The sequence below is a fragment of the Diadema antillarum genome, unplaced genomic scaffold (assembly GCF_040938485.1).
Source record: "Diadema antillarum isolate AM-2024a unplaced genomic scaffold, OU_Dant_1.0 scf00000167, whole genome shotgun sequence".
Classification (NCBI taxonomy): domain Eukaryota; kingdom Metazoa; phylum Echinodermata; class Echinoidea; order Diadematoida; family Diadematidae; genus Diadema; species Diadema antillarum.
Genome location: NW_027271056.1, coordinates 635,095 through 661,822, shown reverse-complemented (window position 1 = coordinate 661,822; position 26,728 = coordinate 635,095). Strand labels below are relative to the sequence as shown.

The following is a 26,728-nucleotide window of genomic DNA, read 5'->3' as shown; positions in this document are numbered from 1 at the left end:
ATGAATAGTGTCTCAAGAGGAAAAAAAATTGGATCCCAAGGGACAACCAGGTGTTATATTACAACAATAGGCAAGGCAGTGTTTGTTTTGTTAATGTTCTACATAAATACACATTTCATTCTAGCCCCATGAGCAGCCAGTCATATTCCAGAATTATTATTACCCGACGTGATGTCACTGCTCACAATATAAAAATTTTGATCCATGCTGCATTAGTCATGTGATTGCAGTATGACCAATCACCGATCGGCATTTATGAAGACCATTGAATATAATGCAATCATACAAGGTAGGATGGGTTACAGCTGATAAAAGGCATGTGTTGGACAGGGATTGTTCTTGAAAATGTTCTTGAACTAATGTCTGCGAACCCATAACACTTTGGAGCAGGAGTCTACAGATTTAGTGATGACCTGACCAGTTACAAAGAAAAGGTCATGTTAAGTCAGTCAAGGCTTGATGCTCCTTGCCATGTTTGTGATTGATCTTATTCATGAATTCTGTTGAGGGATCAGGTAACATAACATCGTTGATGCAAAGTTGAAGAAAAGCATGGGAGGTCGTCTGTGGATAGGTTTCAGAAATGAGTTCTTCTTATGATCCAGGTTGATTAGTGATAGCAGATAAAGGTTTCAAGAACTGTAAATACAGAGTATGGAAATTTAAGATGTCTGGAATGCTGTGATATAGCGCTTTGAAGATGGTAAAGCTCTGTACATATGTACAATTGCTCACGTTTATCATTCAGGTATGATATGACAGAGGAGTGTCAAAAGTGTGAAGTGTCATCAATGTTCAGCATGACTGTGCACATGTACCAAATCCTTGCTAGCTGGAACCTCTACCATTTAAGATTATTTTCATTCACTGTGCCTGTTTTCTCATTCCTTTGTGTGAGTGATCTCAATCTGTTAGTGTTGCAAAAGCTTTCCACTGAGTGCATTTTGTTGTAAAGCATGCTCTTTGCATGCTATGAAATAAGTGCTGTGATTTCTAATTCTAACCAAAATCATAACAATCACCCACCTGCTCATTATTTATGGCGTGCATGTGAACAAAACGTCTGCAGAGATGTTCTGACCCAAATAGTAATAACATGGGCAAAGCTGATTAGAAGCTCTTCTTCATGATCCTACCACTGCCATTAAAATCAATATCTCAGTGAGTTATGAGTCCAAAGACAAATGTTTTAGTAGGTTAAAAATGTTTTATAGAAATGCATTTCATTATTTAGAAAGTAAAATGTGCACTAGAATTTTACTTAACTAAGAAAGCCACATCAGTGGCGGATCCAGGGAGGACCACAACCGGCGCATGCCCCCCTTTATTTTTTGTTGAAACAAAAGATATAAAAATAAAAAAATGGGGGGAGGGGTGCGTGTGCCCCCCCCCTTTAATTTTGTAAACGCGCCCCCTCTTTACGGAATTCCTGGATCCGCCCCTGCACATGGATCATTACAAGAGCGGTAGAGCTGTAGAATGTTTCTGAATGCATGAATTACATATACAAAGTCTGTTGTATGACCAGTTAAAGGTTCACAATACTGTACGAGGGGGTTTTCTTTTCTTTTCTGTCTTTTTTTCCTATCATTGCAGTAATGACTGTATACAGGCATTCAAGTTTGGGCCATGAACAGTTCATTTGTGCGAAAAGTCCCAGAACATTGCTTTCAAATTATATTTGTGATGACAGATTCTCCTGCTGTTTGGCTGTATGCAAGGTTAATACTGGAGTCCGTTGGAAGAGCGCACAAAATATCCTGGGCATTATTGGCACATGTCAGTAAAGAAATGACTTGAAGTGATATGACAATAATGTAGTAAATATAGAGAATTCTAAAATGATTGTGCGGTTGAAGCTAGCTCCGTTTCTGTAATTCATGTCTGAAAAGATGTTTTCTTTATTTCATTCTATGTATTAAGTTGTGCCTATCAGACCATCTCATTTTATCATGGTTGTCAATTAGAATATTATAGCTAATAAATATTAATGCAATAATTGAGTGGTCAGTAAAAGAACTATTAGTTCTTGTTAGATAGGTTAATTTGATTTTCCATCTGTAATATAATATAAAGATTTATCAACAAGCATGGCTTTGTAATTTTTCCTGTAATAGACGAGCGGTATTTTGTTAAATGTGTGTGAGAAACAGCTACCTAACAAAGATAACATGTTCAGAGTGTAGGCAAAGGTATTTTTGTGTTTTAAATGATATATATTTTATAAGAAAACAACCTCCAATAAACAGTTTTCAAATTCTGAAATTTGGTTGACCTTACCACACTCGAGAAAGTGGAAAGAAGAGACAGATCAGTTGACTTGACTGTCGTGTGCATGTACAAGATTAACACAAAATGCCACCCCATGTAAGATAAAGCTATCATATTGTATTGTATCTATACCTGACATTTATCATCTAGTATTTTTATTTAGACATTTTATGTTCACATCAGATTGAAATATATTATTTAAGAGAGAGAATAAAACTATATTTATTCCAGGATACATGTATTCTGTAACCATTCAAATGAAGTGCTTGAATCAGATTCTCTTCTGTTATGTTGTGATCAGAGAGAGAGAGAGAGAGAGAGGGAGAGAGAAAAGGCAAAGTATGATGTAAAGAACAAGTTCACCTTGATATACATGTGAATTGAGTGAATGAAGCAACATTAGTAGGAAACATCAGTGAAAGTTTGAGGAAAATTAAACGATCTGTTTTGAAAAGTTATGAATATTTGACGTTTCAGTGCTGCCATCACTAGATGAGTAGACTTCTACAGCTTGTGATCTCACATGCATACACCGATGTGCACAAAATATTTTAAAAAAATATTCAACATACAATGTACAGTGTATTTTCACTTTTCTTGCACAATAAAAGAGCTTTGGACTTGCCTCTTTCAGAAGGCTGGGGAAATATTATTACACTTAACGTACATTAGCAAAAAATTGCGGGAATGTGTATGGGTTTTTTTTCCCCCTAAAAATCATATTTTGTGGAATTCTCTTTATTAGCTCACCTGAGCCAAAGGCTCAAGTGAGCTATTGCGATCGCCCTTCGTCCGGCGTCCGTCGTGCATCGTGCGTCGTGCGTCGTGCGTCGTCCGTCGTGCGTCGTGCGTAAACTTTTTACATTTTCATCTTCTTCTTGAAAACCCCAAGACCGATTTTCATCAAACTTGGCAGGTAGCATCCCTAGGGGGTTAGGAACTCAATTTGTTAAAATGGGCACCATGCCCCACCCAGGGGGCCCCCAGGGGGGCCCAAACCCCCCAAAATTAAGGAATCTGTAAAAATCTTCTTCTCTAGAACCAGAAGTGATAGAGCTAAGTTAATACTATGAGTTAGTACATTGATGACTGTAGTTTCAAGTTTGTTCATGGCAGAATCAGGGGTGCCCCCCTTGGGACCCAGGGGAGGGGGGTGGGGAAGGGTTCTAATGGGGCCTAAATTGTACATTTTCATCTTCTTCTTGAGAACCCCATGACCCATTTTCACCAAACTTGGCAGGTAGCATCCCTAGGGGGTTAGGAACTCAATTTGTTAAAATGGGCACCATGCCCCACCTAGGGGGCCCCCAGGGGGCCCAAACCCCCCAAAATTAAGGAATCCGCAAAAATCTTCTTCTCTAGAACCAGAAGTGATAGAGCTAAGTTAATACTATGAGTAAGTACATTGATGACTGTAGTTTCAAGTTTGTTCATGGCAGAATCAGGGGTGCCCCCCTTGGGACCCAGGGGAGGGGGTGAGGAGGGGTCCTAATGGGGCCTAAATTGTACATTTTTATCTTATTCTTGAAAACCCCATGACCCATTTTCACCAAACTTGGCAGGTAGCATCCCTAGGGGGTTAGGATCTCAATTTGTTAAAATGGGCACCATGCCCAACCCAGGGGGCCCCCAGGGGTCCCAAACCCCCCAAATGAAGGAATCTTTATAAATCTTCTCTAGAATCAGAAGTTATAGAGCTGAGATAATATTATGAGTGAGTACATTAATGACTGTAGTTTGAAGTTTGTTCATAGGAGATCCAGGGGTGCCCCTCTTGGGTAGGGGGGGGGGGGTGGTTGGAAGGGTCCAAATGGGGGCCTGAATTGTACATTTTCATCTTCTTCCTGAAAACCTCATGATGGATTTTTGTCAAACTTGGCAGGTAGCATCCCTAGGGGGTCAGGATCTCAATTTATCAAAATGGGCACCATGCCCCACCCAGAGGGCCCCAGGGGGCCCCAATCCCCCCAAATTAAGGAATCTTTAAAAAATTGGGCCCTTATTGTACATTTTCATCTTCTACTTGAGAATGCCTGGTCAAATTTTAATTTAGATTAGTGACTGCGTGAAAGGTGAACTTGCGATACTCAGGTGAGCGCTAGACCCGCGGGTCTCTTGTATTTTCTTTATATCGTTCTACGCATTTGACATCACAAATTGCAGTAGTGTTCCCATCCAGCAGTGTCTGAACAGATACTTTAAAAATTCATAATTTTTGAATGGATTATCCGATTTTCCTCAAACTTTCACCGATGTGTGCTACTGATAATGCTGCAGTCCCTCAGTCCACAAGACGGAAAACGAGCAAACTGTGATATCAGTGTTTGGCGAGGTGAGCAGAGATACAGGGGAAACACCGGAGGGGAAGACAGAGAGAGAGAGAGGGGGGGGGGGGGAATTAGATAATAGGGAAGATTAAAACATAGCATAACAAGAAAAAGATATATTGTAAGTAATACAAAGTCATGGTCGTATTTCCAGTATGATTTTTTTTCTTTTTTGTGGAATATTTAATTCATAATACCGTGTACATACACATCCAGTATTCCAAGGGGGCAGAAAAGTTACGTCCAAATTATGTATGCGTACCGTGTGTTTACTTGTAATTACATGTATTCTCATAACAAAAGATAGTAGAGAGAATAGCAACACAAAATATGTGAGGGGGGGGGGGAAAGGGGGAGGGGGAAGGGAGGGGGACAAAGAAAGCGAGAGAGAACGGGATAAGATAGGAATGTAGAAGGGGAAACAAAGAAGAACGAGTGATATCAGAAATTATACAATATCGTGATTCATCAACTCATTTTCGATACCAAACTTATACAGTATTTATTACTAGGTACACATGTAACCCAATCTCTTACGAATTGCAGCGTGATCACACTTTAGAATGTTGTGCATAAAACTCCTTTTGCGGTTCATCAGGAATAGCTTATAATAATTCATGGGTCCCACTAAATAAATAATGTACACACTCTTGTAAAAGCGGTTGTGATGAACACAAACATTATCATGGCGCCACATGCGTTCGTCTACATGACCGGTTTCTGCTTGCACACATACGATGGATACGAACTCGTTAGTCTTATTTCATATTGCACATCCCATATTACACATGCCATAGAATGTACCCCTCCCAGGACCACTGCGTAGAGACATCTTTTTCAGCAGTGTGCCCGTGGTGACGAAAGAGTTAATCGGATGCTCTTCACAGCAGTCAGTGATATTTAGGGTGTGTGGCAATTATACCATATAATGGCTGGTGCCTCCCTGCTTTTTACGTGGCCTGCTTGGTGTAATTCGTGCGAATTCTCATGTTTGTGTTCACGTAGCCCACTCCGATGAGATAGTTTGTAGTTTTTCCTTTTTTCTATTTTCTACTTCCTCTTCTTCCTCCTTCAACTCCTCCGTCTTCTTCTTCTACTTCTTCCTCTTCTTCTTCTTCTTCTTCTTCTTCTTCTTCTTCTTCTTCTTCTTCTTCTACTTCTTCTTCTTCTTCTTCTTCTTCTTCTTCTTCTTCTTCTTCTTCTTCTTCTTCTTCTTCTCCTTCTCCTCCTCCTCCTTCACCTCCTCCTCCTCCTCCTCCACTTTTCAGGGAAATGAGAGGTAAAGAGGCACGTGCGTGAGTCATCCGATGCTTCAGCAATGCGGTCGGATCCGTGGTCATGCTGTCTCGGAGCGTAAGGCTAAAGCATCGCCTGACCAGAAACCCATGATGATCAGGTGTCCCACTCGGACGACGATTCGTCCGATGATACGTCAGACAAGGACGAACACGCGTAGCATTTTCCCTGTAAATCAGAGGACAAAACAAAATATCGCCGTCAGCCGCTATTTCGCGTCAGTGCTCGGGGTGGACACTCTACAAGAAAGACAACAAAGTGTATTACATCTCATTACATTTATCAAAATCACTGCGTTGACCATAACTTCTATAAACTTTAATCTTGTACATTGTACTACAATTCATAATCATTCGTATTTAGAAGCTGATGTATCATTCCGAACACGAAATCTTTTAATCATTTTCTTGAAGTCAAATAATTGTATCTCACTGTTGACGTGCAAATGCTACGTTGTCATGGTATCGACATATGAAAGGGTCCATAACTTGCATCTATAACAAATACGCGTTAAAACAATACCCATAACGATTTTTCTCATTGCGTCTATATCACCATTATTGGCAATTGGCAACGTTCAAAGCCAAAGAATAAAGAAATTGATCCTTAAAGGGATGGTATAGTTTTGGTTGAGACCTAACTTCATGTTTCTAACATTTTCTGGTGAGATAATGAGAAACCTCTTATGAAATATGACAGAGCATGTAATTTCAAGAGGGACTCAATGTTTATTTCGTGAAAATAGGTTTTGAAATGGCTGAGATATCCAAAACAGAGCAATCCTAATAAAAGGTGGGACCCACCTTTTATTAGGATCACTTTGTTTTTGGATATCTCAGCCATTCCAACACCAAATTTCATCATGTAAGCTTGGAAGTCCTCAGAGAATGGTATGCTCTGTATTATTAAGGGGTTTCCTGGTATATCTTACATGAAGTTAAAAGCCCAATCCTCATTTCCACCAATACTATACCATCCCTTTAAGATGTTAAATCATCGCTTTTGATGGGTAGATTCCAAGCTTTGATCATCAGGGCAAAGTCCCCGCCCTTCTTTCCTCCCTTCTCGGTTTGTAGGCCCAATATTGTGACGTAAATGAAACATAGTGCATGATTGCATCTTGGAGAGGAAGGGGGGATGGTTGTCTGCATTACATTAGAAGACAAGCAATCATGGATGGTTCATACATTTTCATGAGTGGAGAGTACAGACCTTAACGTCTTTCCAGCACTCGGCACAGTACATGAATTTACACCGTCTGTTCCGACAGTGCTTCGCTCCTCTCTTCTCCAACTCCCCGCAGATTAGACATCGCTTCTTCCCCAGGCCCAGTCGATACAACCAGCCGCACATCCGCGGGAAGCTGTGGCGTAGCTCTGCCAAGATGCCGATCTCTTTCTGTTAGATAATGTGTCGATGGGGAACAACAATGAATAGAATACAGCTTCTGAATTGAGTTTGTGCGATTTTTGTCTTGTCGTAATGCTAATTGTTCACCTGGTGTGACATCCAGAATCTTTTGAGAGGAGAGCGTGTCATAGGGAAGGATTGAAGATGGAGAGGAGAAAGAAGAGGCGGATAGAAAGAAGAAGGAGCTGATGGAGAGACGAATGAAGAGACGAAAGAGAATGAAGAGAAGGAAAAAGTAGGCCTATATAGAAGATGCAGGAAAGGAAAAAGGAAAGAGGATGATAGCAAACGATAGTGTGGAAGAAAAACGGGAGGACATTTTTAGAAACAGTGAACTTGAGGAAGGAAATGTGGGATGGGAAGTAAGAGGTCTTGTCTGTATATATGCATTTTCTAAGTAACCCTGTCTGTTAAATGACAGGGCGTTGAGAAATTATAGATACCGTTCGTTTAGTTCCCCGCACGGAAATCTTTAGTAAAAGACGAAAGATTTATGCGTGTTGCAAGGAACTCACGGATAACTGTTTACTCGAGTCGAAGAAACTTAACATTTTCTAGGAGACCTGATGTCACGGTTGATGCAACGATCAGTCCCAACTTACCACGAGAACTCGTCTTTTGATATTCAAATGAGGAGGAGACAATAGCAAAAGACCGTTTGCACTGGTGTTAAAATTTTATGCGTGTTTCGATCGTTGAGAAAAGACACCCATGAAAACCGCGAAGCTTGCCAGACCTGTGCATATTAGTGTTCGCCCGACATCGCAACAATTTAGCAGTTAGTATAGGGTCCTACATGCTTAACTAGAGGAGACAATGCATTCTGAAAATTAGCGCTAAAATGCATCATAGGTCTGGCGATGTTATCGGATGAGTCGTGCCAACTTTAATTCGTACTCTAATGATCCACCACACAGCAATACGTTTTGGTAGAGCGGTGAGCCATGAGCCATTATGTTTTTGCATCAATATGCAGAATTGCTACATAGACGGCATCATGCAAAATTGCAATCATAATTAAGGGTGGATGAAAGGTCTTAATGCAAACGGTACATTACAGGCGACGGATACACGCTCTTGAATAGTTGTCATCATTCCTGGTTTAAGATTCTCGACCCCCCCCCCCCCCAAAAAAAAAAAAAAAAAAAACCAACAACAACAACAACAACAACAACAACAACAACAACAACAAACAAACAAACAAACAAACAACGACAACAACAACACGGAAACTTGAGAAAATATATCACGGAAAAGGATGTTGGAGGTGATGAGAAGGAAAGGAGGAAGGAAAAGACGATTAATCAGAGATCAATTAATCAGAGATCTGTGGTAACGACAACCGCTGAAATCAGATACGCGTTTAGGTCTGTTATGATATTAATGTATTATAATGTCTTTACGTCATTTTACAGCCTTTCTTTACATGGCTCATTTCACCCTGCATAAGGTAGAGTTGTGATAGATTATTCAGACCGTTCGGCTACATGGTCCCCTGCACAGAAATATTTAGCAAAAGGCTACAGATCTATAGGTGTGTATTTTAGGGAATCCACATCTGGACACAGATCGAATAAAACTTCGATATTCACAAATTCATATAAATTATTTGATATGACGAAGAAAAAGATGTGCGTAGCTTGGAATCATTATGCCTTTTATTGTTCCTCCTTTTAGAGGAAAGAGCACGAGTTGAAAGCAAGAGAAAAAATGCATATTTGAGTATTTTTAGTAACTGCTTTACTCTATTTTCTGAAATATCTTCTCATCTCCAATTTCACCGCGATGGTAGGCAGTGAAATGAGAGAAGATTGAAAAGGGAGACGAAAAAGAAGAACTAGGTGGAGGAGGAGGAGAAAGAAGACAACTTTAAGAATAGAGATGTGTTCGCGTAATATGTACAATGATCTACTAGCGACAGTTTTCAAAGCCTTTCTTTACATGGTTCATGTGACCCTGCCAAAAGGCAGGGGTGTGAGAAATTCTTCAGACCGTTCGTTTGATCTCCTGCACGGAAATCTTTAGTAAAAGGCGAAAGATTTTTGCGTGTTGCAGGAAATCCACGGATGGCATGTGCATCGAGATCGAAGACTTTTACATTTTTCTAATAATAATGATGTCGTGGTTTATGCGTCAAACAGTCGCAACTTACGATACGGACAAATCTTTTGACATTCAAATGAGGACGAAAGAAAAGACCGGTTTACCAAAGGCATGCACACTATACTCTTCATGCAAGTCTCCTTCACCAAGAAAAAAAGGAGGGTTTCACAGAGGGTTTCCTGACTTGTACCCGAGGTTCGCCCGTCATAAGAAGAACCAATGTATGCAAACGAGTTCCAGCAATAAAAATACAAATAAATGAAGCAGGTGAAATGAATGGCTTACTACTACATAGGTTTCCTGGGCAGAACCATCCCTAAATTTGAATCCAGTATAGTTAGTATTGAATTGAGTAATTACGCATGGACCACATGCAAACTGAAAAGATGTGTACGCTGATGCTGCATTTTACTTGTGTCGAAATGTCGGTGGAAAAGTAGTGGACGTATTGCATGCTTGTGTGACATTTATAAAACTTTCGATAACTTTCGTGATACATGCGATTACTCACCACTTACTTGGAAATTAACTATCTATATGCAACATTGATCTTCCGTAGATGTATGGTGATGATGAACAATATAGTGAAATCTATTCTTGAAAATTTCATTAATATACGTCATTCTTTACATTATATCATACATTAATTCCTTATGGGAACGAAGCAACGCGTTTTGCTGGTTACTATCTTAACGTGTCTCCCAATCAATCTACGACTAGAACAATAGACCGGTTTGAAAAGTCATGGCATTCTCTATTCACACTTCCCTTACCAAGACTGTCCGTATTAACTTTGAGGTTTGTCTCGCCTGTGCCAGTAGTTTGCCCGACCTAGCAACAACTAAATGTAAGCACAGAAACTTTAAGGAATTAAAAAGAATACAACCCCCCCCCCCCATAAAAAAAAGAAAAGAAAGATGGATAGGCAAGGAAACTTGAGAAAATTAAATACCGGAATGAGGATGAAGAAGAGGAGAAGATAACTAAATTGTTAAGTGAAAGAAAGAGACATGTAACGTTAAATCTACTATGATCTTCTAATTCCATTTTCAAAGTCTTTCTTTACATGGGTCATGTGGGCCCTGGCATCAAAGCCAGGGCTGTAAGAAATTGATGATTCCGTTTGTTTGATCTCCTGCACGGAAATCTTTAGTAAAAGGCGAAAGATTTATGCGTGTTGCAGGAAATCCGCGGATGATTGCTTGAACGAGTTGAGGATACTTATCATTTTTAAGAACACTGAAGTTACGGTTGATGCATCAAACAGTCAAAACATACGACGAGAACAAAATCTTTTGACATTCAAATAAGGACGATCTAAAAGGGAAAACGGTTTACAAACAGACTACAATATTCAAATTTAGGGATGTTTCTTCCGTCCTGACGTAGTAACGAGCTATTTCATTAATCCGTACCACAAAAGCACTTTCCAATACTTGGAATTCAGTTGGCATACGTTAGTTGTTGCTATGTGGATCGGGCGAACCTCGGACAAGCTTTCAGGTTGTCAAGAAGAACCATTGTCAGAGAGTCTTCGACGCATACAATTCCAATTACAAATATGTTACTAGCCGGTGTATTTTAGGCATGTTTCATTTATCAAGACGATCAGTAGAAACCACAAAGCTTGTCTGATAGACCATTTCTGTAATGTATTACAATTTATGAATGTTTCGTTTCTTATATGCCGCATAGTAACGAAGCATTTCATTCACCTGCTCCCTCCAATTAAGTTCCATAGGTAGGAATTTACTCAGTTGTTGCTAGGTAGCACAAGCCTCCAGCAAGCTTACGTGTCATGTTTACAGAAGCAGGTGAAATAAATGACTTGTAACTATAAGTGTCAGAGGCAGAAACATCCATAAATTTGAATGTAATATTCAACTCTTCGTATGTAGACCTATGAGGAGTCATTCCGTTATTGCCCCATTAAACATCATATTCCACTGGATGCTTGGCAAAAGATCAAAGGATCGACGTAAAACTGGAAAAAAAACCGCACTCCAGACAATCACTTGGAAAATGGTAGTACAATGTAGCACAACCTTGAATAGGCAGGCCTATGAGGAGTTCTTCTGCCATTGAACCAATTCATAGTACAGTTAACTTTTTTTTCAGCTCGTTTTGATTAAGGTGTGGTCTAGGTTTTGAGATCATCATCTCGAGTACAAGGCATTGCTAGAGCCTACATGTAAAGGGTGTCAGTTTTGATTGCACGTAGGTTATTAATACATGAAGCACGTCCTATCAAGAACATCCATCGGTAAACGACACCTTCTTGCGATGAAGAATTAAAACACAAATGGATTGTAACTTACGTTTCTCCCTTTACACTTTCACTCCCCGAATGAGCATTGATTGAATCTTGAATCTTTCCAAAGTCTTTCTTTGCATCGTTCAAGTAACCCTGCCAAATGACAGGGCTGTAAGAAATTGTTCAGACCGTTCGTTTGATCTCCTACACGGAAATCTTTAGTAAAAGGCGAAAGATTTATACGTGTTGCAGGAAATCCACGGATGACTACTGGATCGAGATGAAGACATTTATTATTTCCCAAAACACTGATGTTACGGTTGATGCGTCAGCAGTCAAAGCTTACGCCGGGATCAAGTCTTTTGACATGCAAATGAGGACTATTTCAATCACAACAGACCAACTTACAAAAGGCGTGACTAGAGATCATGCCTGACCTGTGTGTGTGTGTGTGTGTGTGGGGGGGGGGGGGGGGGGGGGTCTCCTGACTTTTAGCAAGAATCGTATCTGCTGAGAGCTGAGCAATGAAAGTAACAGTCTCTTATACATCATGATTATGACATAGAAACTAAGATTGGCGGACCGCGTCACGAACATAGATGTTTAAACATGATGGACCAAAGCTCACATTTAGGCTTAAGTGTACGATATGGTCTATCGTCGAAAGAAGTGGTAAAGTGAAGTTGAGTAGCCTACTTGGTTCAGAGCAAAACATCCATAAAATTCACAATTGACGGTGAAGCCATGGAATAATTCTCGAAATGTACCACATTTAATCAAAAACTAGTGACGGCATTACGCTGCACATTTATCTCACGTAGATATGAGAAGAGTCAGTATAGGTTGGCATTACTCTCGCTAATGAAAAAGCTATACAACCATACATCTTGGTTAAGCGTTCTGTAAGTTCTGGAATCATTATCTTTTGACGTGTATGCAGAGTGACTGAAAATAGTCATTTCAACTGTGATCGCTGATGTGATTTTTACAAGTAGCCCATTGTGTAGCCTTTCTCGTTTATACCTATAGCGGTGCTTCATCGTATGTTGTTCAACCCCAACAACAAAAAGAACAACAACAACAAATGACATAAGAGGAATAATAGTTGGCAGTGGAATCTGAACAAAGAATTTTTTATGTTCTTCCTTTCCTCTTCAACGTAACCCTGCTGCCATGAAAGACAGGACAGTAAGGAATTGTAACTGCCGTTTGTTTGGTTGTTTAGTTCTCTGCACGAAAAGTCATGGCATTCTCTATTCACACTTCCCTTACCAAAACTGTCCGTATTAACTTTGAGGTTTGTCTCGCCTGTGCCAGTAGTTTGCCCGACCTAGCAACAACTAAATGTAAGCACAGAAACTTAAGAATACAATCCCCCCCCCCCAATAAAAAAAAAAGATAGATGGATAGGCAAGGAAACTTGAGAGAGTTTAATACCGGAATGAGAATGAAGAAGAGTAGAAGATAACACTTTTTGTGAAAGAAAGAGACATGTAATGTTAACTACGATGATCTTCTTGTGACATTTTCAAAGTCTTTCTTTACATGGTTCATGTGGGCCCTGGCATCATAGCCAGGGCTGTAAGAAATTGAGGATTCCGTTTTTTTTATCTCCTGCACGGAAATCTTTAGTAAAAGGCGAAAGATTTATGCGTGTTGCAGGAAATCCGCGGATAATAGTTTGAACGAGTTGAAGATACTTATTATTTTTCAAGAACAGTAAAGTTGCGGTTGATGCATCAAACAGTCAAAACACACGACGAGAACAAAGTCTTTTGACATTCAAATAAGGACGATCTAGAAGGGAAAACGGTTTACAAAGAGACTACAATACACGGGTTTACTATCATATTCAAATTTATGGATTTTTTTTTCCGTCCTGATGTGCATGTAGTAACGAGCTATTTCATTAACCTGTACCTCAAAAAACACTTTACAATACTTGGAATTCAGTTTGGCATGCATTCGTTGTTGCTGTGGTAGACAAACCTTGGGCAAGCTTTCAATAATGTCAAGAAGAACCATTGTCAGAAAGACATTCATAAAATGTTAATTTATGCCACTAGCTGGTTTATTTCATGCATGTTTCCTTCTTCAAGACGAACAGTGGAAACCACAAAGCTTGTCAGGTTAATTTTGTGCCCTTAATTTGTGCCCGTGGATCGTCCAAACTAGCAACAACATGTTTAACATTCAGCAAGAAAAACAGAAGCAGGTGATATGAATGGCTTATAACTATATGCGTCAGAGGCAGAGACATCCATAAATTTGAATGCAACGGTATAGGGTAGTTAATTTGTGACCATTTGAATCACACTGATATTGTATCGTGTACCAATGCGTAATGATGTTTGTCTGCATTTTAAACATCACATGCCACGGAATGCTTGGCTAAAGATCAAAAGATCGACGTTAAACTGAAAAAAAAACCTCTCCAGTTTCATAAGTCGATCACAATGGATAGCCCTCGCTCACTTGCAAAGTAGTAGCTACAGTGCAGCACAACTCTTGGTAGGTAGGCCTATGAGGAGTCATTCCGCCATTAATCCAATTCATATTACAGTTTTGAACGATTTTTTTTTTTTTCAGGTGACAATGATACGCTTTGATCGAGGCGTGGTCTAGGTTTCGAGATCATCATCTCGAGTATCAAGAGAATAGCTAGAAACTATACGTGTAAATGGTGTCAGTCTCGATAGCCTATGGTTATTAATCGTCTAAGGACGTCCACAGGTAAACGACACCTTAATCGCGAAGAAGATACGCGATCATCAAATCACAAGTGAATTGTAACTTGTTCTCCTCGAAAGAGCATTACTTGAATCTCGAAACTTTCAGAGTCTTTCTTTACATGGTTCAAGTAAGCCTACCTAATGGCAGGCCTGAAAGAAATAGATGATTCCGTTCGTTTGATCTCCTGCACGGAAATCTTTAGTAAAAGGCGAAAGATTTATACGTGTTGCAGGAAATCCACGGATGACTGCTGAATCGAGATGAAGACACTTATTATTTCCAAAAACACTGATGTTACGGTTGATGCGTCAGCAGTCAAATCTTATACGCCGGGATCAAGTCTTTTGACATGCAAATGAGGACTATTTCAATCACAACAGACCAATTTACAAAAAGCGTGACTAGAGAACATACCTGACATCTGTGTGTGTGTGTGTGGGGGGGGGGGGGGGGAGGCGGGGGGGGGGGTCTCCTGACTTAGCAAGAATTCGTATCTGCTGAGAGCTGAGCAATGGAAATGACAGGCTCTTATACATCATAAATTCTGACATAGAGACTAAGGTTGGCGGACCGCGTCACGAACATAGATGTTTGACCATGATGGTCCAAAGCTCAAGTTCAGGCCTACGTATACGATAGGGTCTAGTGTGGAAAGAAGTGGTAAAGTGAAGTTGAGTAGCCTACTTGGTTCAGAGCAAAACATCCATAAAATTCACAATTGACGGTGAAGCCATGGAATAATTCTCGAAATGTACCACATTTAATCAGAAACTAGTGACGGCATTACGCTGCACATTTATCTTATACGTAGATATGAGAAGAGTCAGTATAGGTTGGCATTACTCTCGCTAATGATGAATCAACACACAACAATGTATACATCTTGGTTGAGCGTTCTCCAAGTTCTGGAATCATTATCTTTGGACGTGTATGCAGAATGACTGAAAATAGTCATTTCAACTGTGATCGCTGATGTGATTTTTACAAGCAGCCCATTGTGTAGCCTTTCTTGTTTATACCTATAGCGGTGCTTCATCGTATGTCGTTTAACCCCAACAACAATAACGACAAATTTCAATTTCAATTTCAATTTATTTTCATATTTCTCGATGAAAAATTACATCAAATATAACAAAATTAAATGAAATACATGACATACATAGAATATTGCAAATATGTAAAACATAATAGTGGTCGATCTGTTAAGTTTGGAATCTGTGAATGAATGCTAAAGAAATATGAAGGAACCTACTTAAAAGCGAGCTTGTTGAGCGTAGGTCCCGGTTAAAAACGAGAAGAAGAGAGAAGAACAGCAACAAATGACATAAAGAGAAATAATGATGGGCAGTGAAATTAAATTTGAAAAAACAAATTCTTCTTCCTTTGCTCTTTAACGTAACCCTGCTGCCATGAAAGACACGGCAGTAAGGAATTGCAATCGCCGTTTGTTTAGTTCTCTGCACGGAAATCTTGAGTAAAGGGTGAAAGATTTCTGCGAATTGCAGGAGACCAACGGATATAGGCTCCGTCAAGCAAAAACATTATTCACCAAGCTTATGATCGATGTCTTGGTTGATAGCCGTGATGAAACGTCCCCACTGAACTTTCAATGTAGAGAATAGTCATTTACTAAAGCTTCAACATGTCCATTCTTGTCTGTTTTTTTTTAAAGCTAATTGCAGCAACTTACCAGAAGGTTTCCCTCTTTCACTGCACGACGAGCCTTCCGTCGAGCCTGCTTGAGAAAACCCGTCCTTCGTTTCAGGTGCTCGTTGTAGAGGAAGAGGATCCTCTTCTTTTCTCTCTGATGGATGGAAACAAGACTATGTGATTGGACTTGCATCAATAGACTTGAGTACTGCAACAAGACTACGAATTGAGTTTAAGAGTGTAGAGAAAGTCCAAGCATTTTCCCTTGTATTGCTATAATGATGGTGGCTGAATTGGCAACATATGGCAGTCCTATTAAAGCTAGACACGAATACAGTGTATATAAAACTTCATTCGGTTTATGAGACAAGAAGTCCCTGGCAAGAAATTTTCTGACTAGAAAAAAGGAATGCCACTCATAAGATCCATAATAATCATACAAGTAAGCAGATCGATGGGTTCGACCACTGAGAAAGTTGTGACCGTTCGAACGTCAGAGTTATTTCAGTTAATGTTTCAAGGGTATCTATAATTCATAGAAGCCGTTTTGGTCACGTGACTATCACGTCTCTCGTGTAATACGTGTACCTTTTGCCTATGCAGAAAGCCAAAGAAAATAATCACATGGCCATGGTGGTATAAAGAGACGTCTGGTGGAAGGAATTTTTTTATTTTTTTACGGCAGGAGTTCAAAAGTAGCCATCGTGTTGAAGGTAATAAGCACCCTTTTGAGAACCACTGTACCAAAACCGCACCAAAGTTATTAGAAGTACAGGGTATGCGCAGAATGAATAGAGAAAGACAAACCTTTGGATAGAAAAAGGAACAGATGACCCTTCGTATCCTCAGGCCATAGGCTTGAAAATATAATAGCGCCCACACCGTCAGCCAAAGACCAATGATAAGCATGTTTGTGGCTGTCTTTACTTTGTTTGGTCGTGGCAAACAATCTGTAAAATAACAGAAATAAAGCGATACTTTCAGCAGCAAAGATATGGCTACTCTTTGTTTCACATTACGCATATTTCCAGTCAGAATAATGCTGTAAACATCAAACCATTACGCAATTTACTTTTTTTTTTTGATGAAGCGATGTTGAAAGAAGAAGCAGAAAAAAAAGAGAAAAAGAACAACAAGAGAAAGAAGGAAAAGACACGGTAAGTTCTTGAGCTCAATGGGAACGGGAAGAATGAGACAAGACATAACGAGGCCTGTGTTTGTTTTGAAATGAAAATTTTAGAGACAACTACACAGTCATATGATCATGATACTTCATGTCTGCGTAAAAAGTTCTTAAATATGAGACACATTACGTCATTCATCGACTGTCCTGACTTGCCAAGGAAAGATGCTGACATTACGAGTAATGAATGCATTGATAAGTCATTCAACAAATCAATTGCTTCGTCTGATATGTTTCTATTTCATTTTACTGTTGTCGAACAGGAATTTAAATGCATACTTTTCCTGCATATGTTATCACAATACTATGTGTAGAGAGTTCATGAGGGGCAGCAACACTTTTTCCCTTCATAGCAGACTTTATTTATCATGGATGCCAAAGAGGATCGTCTGTATTAGATTTACTCACGTTTGTTAGATGAGACCCGCGCCACCTGATGTTCGCTGCTGAAAGTCAGGAAGACCTTTCGGAACACCTGCGCCACGGCGCCTTCTCCGTGTATGGCGAAACGTATCACGTGATGCCCTGAAAATTTACCAATAAGAGTACATCCAAAATAAACACATGAGATTACTCGAGCAGAGGGCTCTTTTTCGGGAAATCAAAAAGATGACAAGAGACAGGTATTCAGTCATGTGCTATTATAATTATGATATGATATGACATGATATGATACATGATATGAAAATCACCATGATGATACGTAGATTATATGATGTATTTTACTACTGTATTCATGTAAACAATTAATCTTATTACATTGGAGAAGAAGCTTTATATCAAAGAGATACTAGTGTCGCTGAGCTATAAATTGGTCTTGGTAGCATTCAAGCTGGTAAAAGCTAAAGAGTATTTAGATATCAAATCTCAAGTCCAAGGCAAGTGACCTTTGAGACAGTCCCTTTCAATTTCCAATTTCCTTTCCCCATCCCAAAATGCCATAAACACGTACCAGAAAATTTAAAATCTACTCGACTGTGTCGTTGGATGAGATCGAGGGCAGTGTAGAAGAGGTGATCGAAAGTGATGAGGAACAGGGTGACGAGAATCTGCGGCATCAGACGAAGTGTACTCTTCATCTTGTTTGGTGAAAAATAAAAAGCAGCGAAAACAAGAAAATTGGTTAGTCCAGGAGGAGTGTAAATCGTTGTCACTATAAGAACAAAATATGTGAATCTAAAAACCAATCTTTAAAAGAAAAAGAAAAAAGCAGACTGGGCGAAGGCACAAGACAAAGATAGTAACAAAATGTACATTACTCAGAAGTCCCAAGCAGCATCTATCATACCAAGTCTTTATTGTTCATTTGCAAATATAATTACCCAAATCGTCTACCGCAGATTTTCTTAATTTTAAGGTCAACGTATTCAATATTTTTCAAATAATGAAAATGTAACATATCAACATTTTCTCCTCTTAATTATATTTCACGAATAAAACTATGGTTCTTGGTGCCATGCTGTTATACTTCTCCAGCGGAAAAAAAAATATCCGAACAAGATCGATGGGAATTCTATTATCTTGTCTAATGGCAATACAGAAGAATCAAATTACGTTCTATAATTATATGACACCAGAACGTTTACGATGTTCAGTTTCTGTATGAGGTGAATTGGGTTTGTTTCTGGATATTATTTTTTAATTGACTTTGCTTCAAAGATTTGACTTCAAAAGAGTTGAAAAAGAAAGTTCTTACAAGTTTCCTTTTCTCGCTCTTCTGAAGCGAACAGTCGAAGGGTTCAACGAGCTCCATTTCTTCAGATTTCCTCAGCGGCAGTAGAGTTCTCCGACCCTGTGATACCGGGAAAAAGAACAGATTTGGGTAGCCAATCATTCTTTTAAGGATTTCGGCTACGGGGGAAACGACTGCATCGTTTCTAGCACACACTTTTTTTTTTGGTCAATCTTTTATTTTTCTTTTTTTTTCATATAAACAATATACAAATTAATTCATGACAAAATAACTCAACTTTCATACACACACATACATACTTATACGCACGCGCGCTGCACACACACACACACACACACACACACAAACAAACAAACAAATAAACACACACATAGCAGAGTAACAATCAACAATGAAGAAGAAGTGTGGTGACATTCATGGAACTCTCTTTCATCCCGTTGTGCACTCTAATTGCGTGCATTTGCTCGTGACATAACGACACTAATTAATGTTCAAAACACATTCTAATGGACAAGGACATGAGAGATGATTTCACTTTACGTATCAGTAATAGTTACATCATAGTTCATACTGTAGTTGTATGGCGGCTTATTTGAAATAGTGTCGTTACGAACAGTGCACCATTTGCCTTGTGGTGGAACTCACATGTCTCTTTCGTCTGCGCTCTATTTTCATGAAGTATGACGTCATATACACATTGTCGAATCTGATTTCTCGTAGGTACCTATTGTTGTAGACGAACGCACTGTCCGTAAGAAAAAGAAAAGAAGAAAAAAAAAACAAATGAGGGGATTAACAACTATTGTTCACTACACATTTTCTTGACATTCTTCATGAAAAATCTATTTTCACAAATGAATTTGATTACAGCCTGTTAGGCCAAGGTTTGGATGTGATGTAATTTACACAAAAAGGCTGTTTTAATAACCTTATGTGAGTTCAGCTGATTAAATTTCTACTCAGAGAGAATCTTCTGTATACTCATATTAAAGAGAACATCTTAATAAATGTAGAATAGGGAAAGAAAAGTGAGTGGTAGAATAAATGGGAATAAGAGACACAATGGCGATATACACTGGAATGTCAAAATATGAAATAAAAACAAAGTTCCTCAAACGAGGGTTAAAGAAAAATACTGGAAAGAAGGAGAAATAAAGAATGGACAGTTGAGGAAAAAAGATAATAGTAATAGAATGAAAGAGGAATGGATATAGCGTGAAATGAAGGGAAAATGTGCACACACTACAATGGAACAATTTGGCGGAGCCTGAACAGTTCAGTGGACGGATGAATGCATGAAGGAAAGGAGGATCAGCAGTAAAATGACTGAGAGAAACGTGTACAACAGAAGAAAGAGAGAAGGGGGGATAGCAAAAGCAGAGGCCTGTTCACTTGCTTTTCTATTCAACAGCATAGAAACTGTCTCCATTGCACTCGTGGCAAGAAATTTGGTGGTTGTCATGGTTACCTCCTGAAGACGAAGATGAAGGTAACAGATAAGACCATTCTGGTTACCCCCAGGATGAGGTCGAACCAGAGCTTCTTCCGCTCGATCTCGTGGTTGACTGCCGCCTGGAGTTCCTGCACGGATACTCGTTCGACCAACGACAACATCTGCTTCACCTGGAGGAAAAGGTCAACCGACAATCAGTCAGCATGAGATCATCGAAGATGCTTCGTCATTATGGCAGTTTGTAGCCAACGCATCACCTGTAATACTTTTTAGGAAAGCCGCGTTGCGGAGAAAGAAATTAGTGCCATAATGTTCCGTTCATTGGTCACTGAGACTCAACAATGAAATCAGAGCGACATATCAAGGCAAATAAAAGTCATCATCGAATTCAAAATGTCTCTCGGTAGATTGATGGACAACGTTGCCACCATAACGGGGTTTACTCTACAAAATGTTCCCTTGTACTTGGGTACTTAAGAGCTGATATGACATGACTGCACCCGTACGTGTAATATGCATTTCTGGTGCTCTCGTTTACCATACCCAAAGACATCACATCGCAATAGATCTACGCATTTTTCAGAACAATATTAGCGAATGGATATAGTAATGGGTGGGTTTAGTTTATTCCCCTATCCCTTTAACAACCCTTCTTGAAAACATATCTTTCACATACTGATTGCAACATAATGGTTCACAAGTAAAGTATAATTCAAAAGAAATCTACATTCAGTAGAATGGACCTAAAATGAACTAAGAGATGATACCAAAAACCTTTTATTTGTAATCGTATGAAACGCATCACATGGAATCTCTAAGATTTACAAAGTCCATGATGCTAAAGCTTTTTCTACCTGCCATTTTAGGTCCGCTTTGAAGTTCTTCGAGAACGACCTCAGCGCATCCTTTGTCTCGTAGTATGTCGCCATCAAGCCGTCAGTTTTGACTGGGGACGAGTCGCAGAGAAAGTCAAGTGCTGCAACCAAAACATAATCAAAGAAAGTCAATCACCCATATGAATCTTTATTACACACAAAACAACATCATGGATTTGATGTTGCAGACGAGGACATTTGCATCAGCTTTAAAAAACAAAAACAAAAACAACGAAGATCAAGTATTTGGTCATTGACGTACTCGTGTCAACATCTTTACCCATATCTCAATATAATGATTTTCCATGGTGCAACTAGCAGCCAATCACAATAACAGTATCTACCAGTGCAGCAGCCAACTAGCCTTATTGGCAGATCTTGCCGAATAAGAGAAGTTGCGATTGATTGAATCAATGCTCTCTCAAGTCTTTTATTCAGTTGAGTCGAGACCGTTAATGATTTAGGTACCGTTAATCACTGTACAGATTTTATTATCTTTTTCATCTCCAACGATACGATGTCAGTATTGATATATTAATTTCCCTGCTTCTTCCCAGCCAAACAGTATAATCATCATTGTCGTCATTGTCATAATCATAATCATCATCATCATCATCATCATCATCATCATCATCATCATCATCATTATCATCATCTTCTTCACCATCGTTTTTCTTATAAGAACACCAGGATACCATAGCAACGAAAGTTTAGACTCACCTTGTGTGATGTGGCAGAGTATGGTCAGTTTTAGTGGCAGACAGAGGACGTGCTTTATCCCTGGTACCTTGATTGCTCTGTAGCAGTCCTGCTCGGTCTTACGGAAGACATCCTTACACTTGTCCACAGCCTTGGTGAATATCACTTAAGGACGATTAAAAAAATATATTTTCGACAATGAATCAGCGTCCTCTACGCTTGAGGTTTACGCAGCACCTGTAGTGCTTTAATTCATGACAAGAGTATTTATGCCTTATATCAGCCAGATGGGCTTTCTGCAATAAAAAAAAAAAAAAATCTAGATAGAATAACAATGACACCCCAAATAGTAAAATACAACAAACAGCAAATAAACAAGCAAACAAACTGACGTATATATACACGATTACTAACATATAGCAACTGACAGAGAAAAAAAAGAACAAAATGAAATATCACATTTCCAGCTTCGAAGAGCAGCGAGTATTATTATATCGGAATGGGGGCGGGGGTGGAGAGCAAAATGAACTACTTATCCATATGAACCTCACACTCTCATTCTTGTCATGGATATTTCCGCAAGTGGCTTACTTTCGCACTTGAATTCCATCTTCTTGGAATACTTGTCTTTGTCGTCCGAGTCTTGCTTGCCGCTCAAGCCTTGGACGTTGCTTTCGAGTTCCGCCTGGAATCCGTTGAATTGTTGCTCTACTCTCTTCGAGATGAGCTCTATCTCACCATTGTTTGTCTGCGAGACAGAAAATGGACCAAAAAAGAAATCACGCATGATTTCAGCAAAGTCAAAATATGCCATTCCAGCTGCGTAGAGACGTGAAAGCATATATTCTTTTATTGCACTATGCCGTTTAATAATCTGTTATCATTTTATCATTATCATACATCATTATTATCATTATCATTATCATCATCATCATCGTCGTTATGATTCCTATTATCAATATCGTTGCAATCTTCTTGTTGCTCGTCTATTTGTTTTGGTATAATCATTATGTAGGAGTCGTCAAAGGTAAAGCAAGACATATGCAATATTTGGTGTCGAAAGTGACGGCCTGAAATGATGCATACATGACATGTCGATTAAGGTGTAAGGACCATTGATAAATGAAGGTGGCAGGAAGGGAATGTTCCAAATTGAAACCTTCTCTTTCAGTTTATAGCATTGAACTACATCAGCAAAGTTTAGCGAAATTACTGACTCATTGCAATAACTATTTTTCGTACTGGCTCCTGTGGACCAAGGAGCATATATCTATGTTAAAAAGGAACAAATATCCCTCGGTATGACGGCTGGAAGCCAAAATACATACTACACATTGCAGTTGCTCAATGTACAGCGTAGGGTGTGTAATCTTAGGTCTGTGAGTGATCCGCCCCGACTAAAACTTTGGCAGAGTTGAGTGACAATATCATTATGACGTATTTTGCTCACAGGAAAAGCGATTCGCCCAATCGGAAGTAGGACCTGGGGGCGTTTCATCAACGAGTTCGTCGGAGGTTTTCACCGACAAATTTGCTATCAGCCAATCAGACGCAAGGATTTCAGTAGCTTTTAACAGTTGTCAGTGTAAATCACTGACAAAAAGTTTCATGAAACGGTCCCCTGATACCTCCAGAGAAGTATTCAAACACACTTTCGTGTCGTCTTCATGTGTCATTCACGAATAAAATTATACGTGCGCCAAAGTATGTTACCACAGCCATGGACGCTCTCACTATATGCTTCATAAACCGCATTGATGCAGCCATACAAAGCATGATTCGGTTTCACACAAGCTCAAAGCCAGCCATTCTCCCTGACACACAATGTTTTAAACTGAATCAGTATGGAACAGAACATGAGTTATCCGTTCTTTCTCTTTCTATTCCTTTTTTTTCCTTCTTTGCAGCATGGAATTGATCTCAGTGTCTGTCTACGTCATAGAACTTTTCTGTTTGTTTTGTTTCATGTATAGCGAGTAACAGTAATATACTTCCTGGGATAACTACGGCTTCTCAACATTCCATTGGCACAAACAATGATATCCACTGTAGCTGACTCTTAGTTCAGAGGGAAAGACGAGTTAACTGGTTTTCAAGCTAACAGACAAACAGAAATATATATATATATATATATATATATATATATATATATATATATATATATGTATATATATAATAACGGTTCAGCGACATTCTGGAAGAACTCGTTCCGTACGCGAAGTATATCACTGGCTGGTGGGGAACATTAGGAAACGTATCTTAACCAAGCGTAGGATAGATCCAGAAGAATTTTGCTCCCACCCAAAGATAAAGAAAGACAATCATGTCGTCACCAGCTTTTTAGTAAGTGCGGACATTGCAAGGATGCATAGTTTAAAATTTATATGAAGGTCTGAACAATTGACTATAGAAAGTAGACAAATTACACACTTCCAGCACAAACGTATAGATACGAACACATGAATGCATTCATCATTATACAATATGATATTTGCCAGTATAAAGAAAAAAAAATGATTCAGGCGATTTGCATGTGTGTGTTTAGATCAAATCATATCAACGTGATGAAAGAGGAAGTAAAGATTGATATTTAGCTTGAGTGTGAAAAGATCTAGGTAGATGAATCAGCTCTCTGACAGGCGGCCTTGAATAGAGGAGCGCTATGTTTGCATGCCGCAGCGAACTGTGAAAGCAAAATAAAGCGCAAAAGCCATTCTTTGCATAGTGGGCAAAAGCTTAGTTGTAGAATACCCCCACTGTGGAATATTTCGTTACATGTGAAATTGAAAGCTGTCATGAAGCTATAATTACCAATGTCATTCTTACATTCATCTTCTGACTCGGGTGGTGAGTATTGAATTATTGCACACAGATAATAATTAACTCTTTGCATTACTTTTGTATATGCGGTGCGAAAGGTCTCGGCAGTGTATATATGTGTTAACATGACCTCGATTTTCACAGAATACAATGTACTGCGAAATTTTAGCAAAATATCTCTTGTCTATATAGTGATACTTGGTGATTGTATGGCTTACACGTTGTGTCGAACCGAGAGTGCATTACTGAATTCGAGACATTGGAGAATTAAGGTCAGGGGTTCGTCTGCGATTATAGAATATGAAGATTACGAGGGCTAGATCATCCTTTGCTTTTACATCAGTTGACTGGTCTACGTCGCATAGGACTAGTTAGTAGTGGAAGGACATTCGGTATTTCCATGTGCCTTTCAGTTATTGTGGCACGAATCGCTTTGCATCGAGAGACAAAACACACAAGAACATGGGAATTATACGTGTGGGTGTGAGGGGGCAGGAGGACATTGGTCTCTTCCTTTGTGAAACGTCCTGGTTACCTTTGGAGATAAATTGATGCAGAATCGGTTTTCGCTAAAGAAATTTTCATTGACTAATTGACTCCCCTCCCTCCCACACACACACACACACACTATCTTCTTCTATACCTTGCTTTACAGAGCACGTACGCAATTTCTGACGACCATGGATAACACGCCAGCCACGCTATTTGTCACCGATCAAGGGTCTAACGAGACTTTTCCAGAGACTCGCGTCTTTGTCTTTGAGGATTACCCCCAGCGTATCATTCTCGCCATCATAGCCGGGGTCGTGGTCCTCATTGGTGCACCTGGAAATGCCCTAGTCATTCTCGCAGTCGTGCTTTCCCGCCGACTGCGATCGCCGACGTACTGGTTTGTCCTCAACCTCGCCTGCGCCGACTTCGTGACGACGCTGTGTCTTCCGTTCAACATGGTGTCCCTTCTGAGCAGGGACGGGTGGCCCCTTCCACACTGGGTCTGCGCCGCGGTCAGTGGTATCATCCTTTCATGCCTTGGTTCCAGCATGATGACGCTAGCTCTCATCGCTTACAACCGCTGGTTTCTGCTGTCGCAATCTACCGCCAAGTTCCAGAAGCTTTACACAAGGAGGAACATCATCATCATGGTAGCGATTTCCTGGATGTATCCGTTTCTTCTCAGCAACATCCCGAGCATCGCCGGAATCGGCCGCCTTGGCTACTCCGAGAAATACAAGACGTGCACACAGGACACTTCGCACCCACGCAACGCCGAAATCAACGGGCTGATAGCTGGTCTCGGTGTCGCTGCTCCTTTGACTGTCGTGATTGTTGCTGTTTACATCCGTATCTTTATTTTCGTTACAAGACATAACAGGAAAATGGAATCAGTGAAAAAGGGGGCTGCTAGTATTGGTGCCCACAGCTCAGGAGATGATCGACAATCCCATTCAAATCCTATTTCAAGGGCAACAAGCACAATGACCCTTGATTCAATGCGTTACCAGGGTAACGAATTAAAAGATATCCAGAGCCCGAGCATCACACCTGATAATAGACTACCTTCTATAAGAGCTCAGCCCGAATCCGATGTTCCTGACACAACTACTTTAGAACCTAACGATTCTGCAACAAGAACCGATGCTACTGTTGTTGCTGATCAGGGAAAGGAGGGAAAGTCCAGTATAGACGATAAATGTGCACTGAAAGACAAACCAGCGTCACTTAACGAGACAGCGGTGGTCTTAGCCTCATCCCCTACCGAAAAATCTTCACAGGAAAAGACACCGCAGTCACAAAAATCGTCTACCAAAAGGAAGTTGCTTGCGTTGAATAAACAAGATGTTAAACTGACCAAGAAGATGGCTCTCATTGTGCTCACCTTCTTCCTCTGTTTCCTACCAATCACCTTGGCAACGTTCATCAATACCAGCGACCCATTCATCCCTTGGGCTTCAGTCATCACC

At 39.8% G+C, this 26,728-nt stretch overlaps 1 protein-coding gene and 7 non-coding genes across 8 annotated transcripts; all 8 read right to left on the bottom strand.

Annotated features, from left to right (window-relative positions):
* Positions 1–6,112: 6,112 nt before the first annotated feature.
* On the bottom strand, positions 6,113–23,669 carry LOC139722589 (E3 ubiquitin-protein ligase DCST1-like). The gene is made up of 13 exons (XM_071633892.1): positions 23,661–23,669; positions 22,539–22,695; positions 21,969–22,112; positions 21,228–21,349; positions 20,389–20,543; positions 19,566–19,665; positions 18,924–19,019; positions 18,180–18,306; positions 17,636–17,752; positions 16,852–16,994; positions 16,085–16,198; positions 7,107–7,292; positions 6,113–6,133 (listed from the first exon to the last, which is right to left on the bottom strand). The coding sequence occupies exons 1-13, from the start codon at positions 23,667–23,669 to the stop codon at positions 6,113–6,115; spliced, it is 1,491 nt and encodes a 496-aa protein (XP_071489993.1).
* LOC139722625 (U5 spliceosomal RNA) lies at positions 7,709–7,823 on the bottom strand. The gene has a single exon (XR_011710289.1). It is a non-coding gene; the product is annotated as a U5 spliceosomal RNA (small nuclear RNA).
* Positions 9,258–9,372, bottom strand: LOC139722630 (U5 spliceosomal RNA). Its single transcript, XR_011710293.1, has one exon. It is a non-coding gene; the product is annotated as a U5 spliceosomal RNA (small nuclear RNA).
* Positions 10,487–10,603, bottom strand: LOC139722629 (U5 spliceosomal RNA). Its single transcript, XR_011710292.1, has one exon. It is a non-coding gene; the product is annotated as a U5 spliceosomal RNA (small nuclear RNA).
* LOC139722628 (U5 spliceosomal RNA) lies at positions 11,812–11,926 on the bottom strand. Its single transcript, XR_011710291.1, has one exon. It is a non-coding gene; the product is annotated as a U5 spliceosomal RNA (small nuclear RNA).
* LOC139722631 (U5 spliceosomal RNA) lies at positions 13,220–13,336 on the bottom strand. The gene has a single exon (XR_011710294.1). It is a non-coding gene; the product is annotated as a U5 spliceosomal RNA (small nuclear RNA).
* On the bottom strand, positions 14,525–14,639 carry LOC139722624 (U5 spliceosomal RNA). Its single transcript, XR_011710288.1, has one exon. It is a non-coding gene; the product is annotated as a U5 spliceosomal RNA (small nuclear RNA).
* LOC139722627 (U5 spliceosomal RNA) lies at positions 15,800–15,912 on the bottom strand. Its single transcript, XR_011710290.1, has one exon. It is a non-coding gene; the product is annotated as a U5 spliceosomal RNA (small nuclear RNA).
* Positions 23,670–26,728: the final 3,059 nt, after the last annotated feature.

Coding starts and splice junctions, on each gene's coding strand:
- LOC139722589 (XM_071633892.1), bottom strand. Junction 18,307..18,923: donor AGAGCGAGAAAAGGAAACTT/GTAAGAACTTTC, acceptor TCACCAAACAAG/ATGAAGAGTACACTTCGTCT. Junction 6,134..7,106: donor AGTGCTGGAAAGACGTTAAG/GTCTGTACTCTC, acceptor TCTTTCTTGTAG/AGTGTCCACCCCGAGCACTG.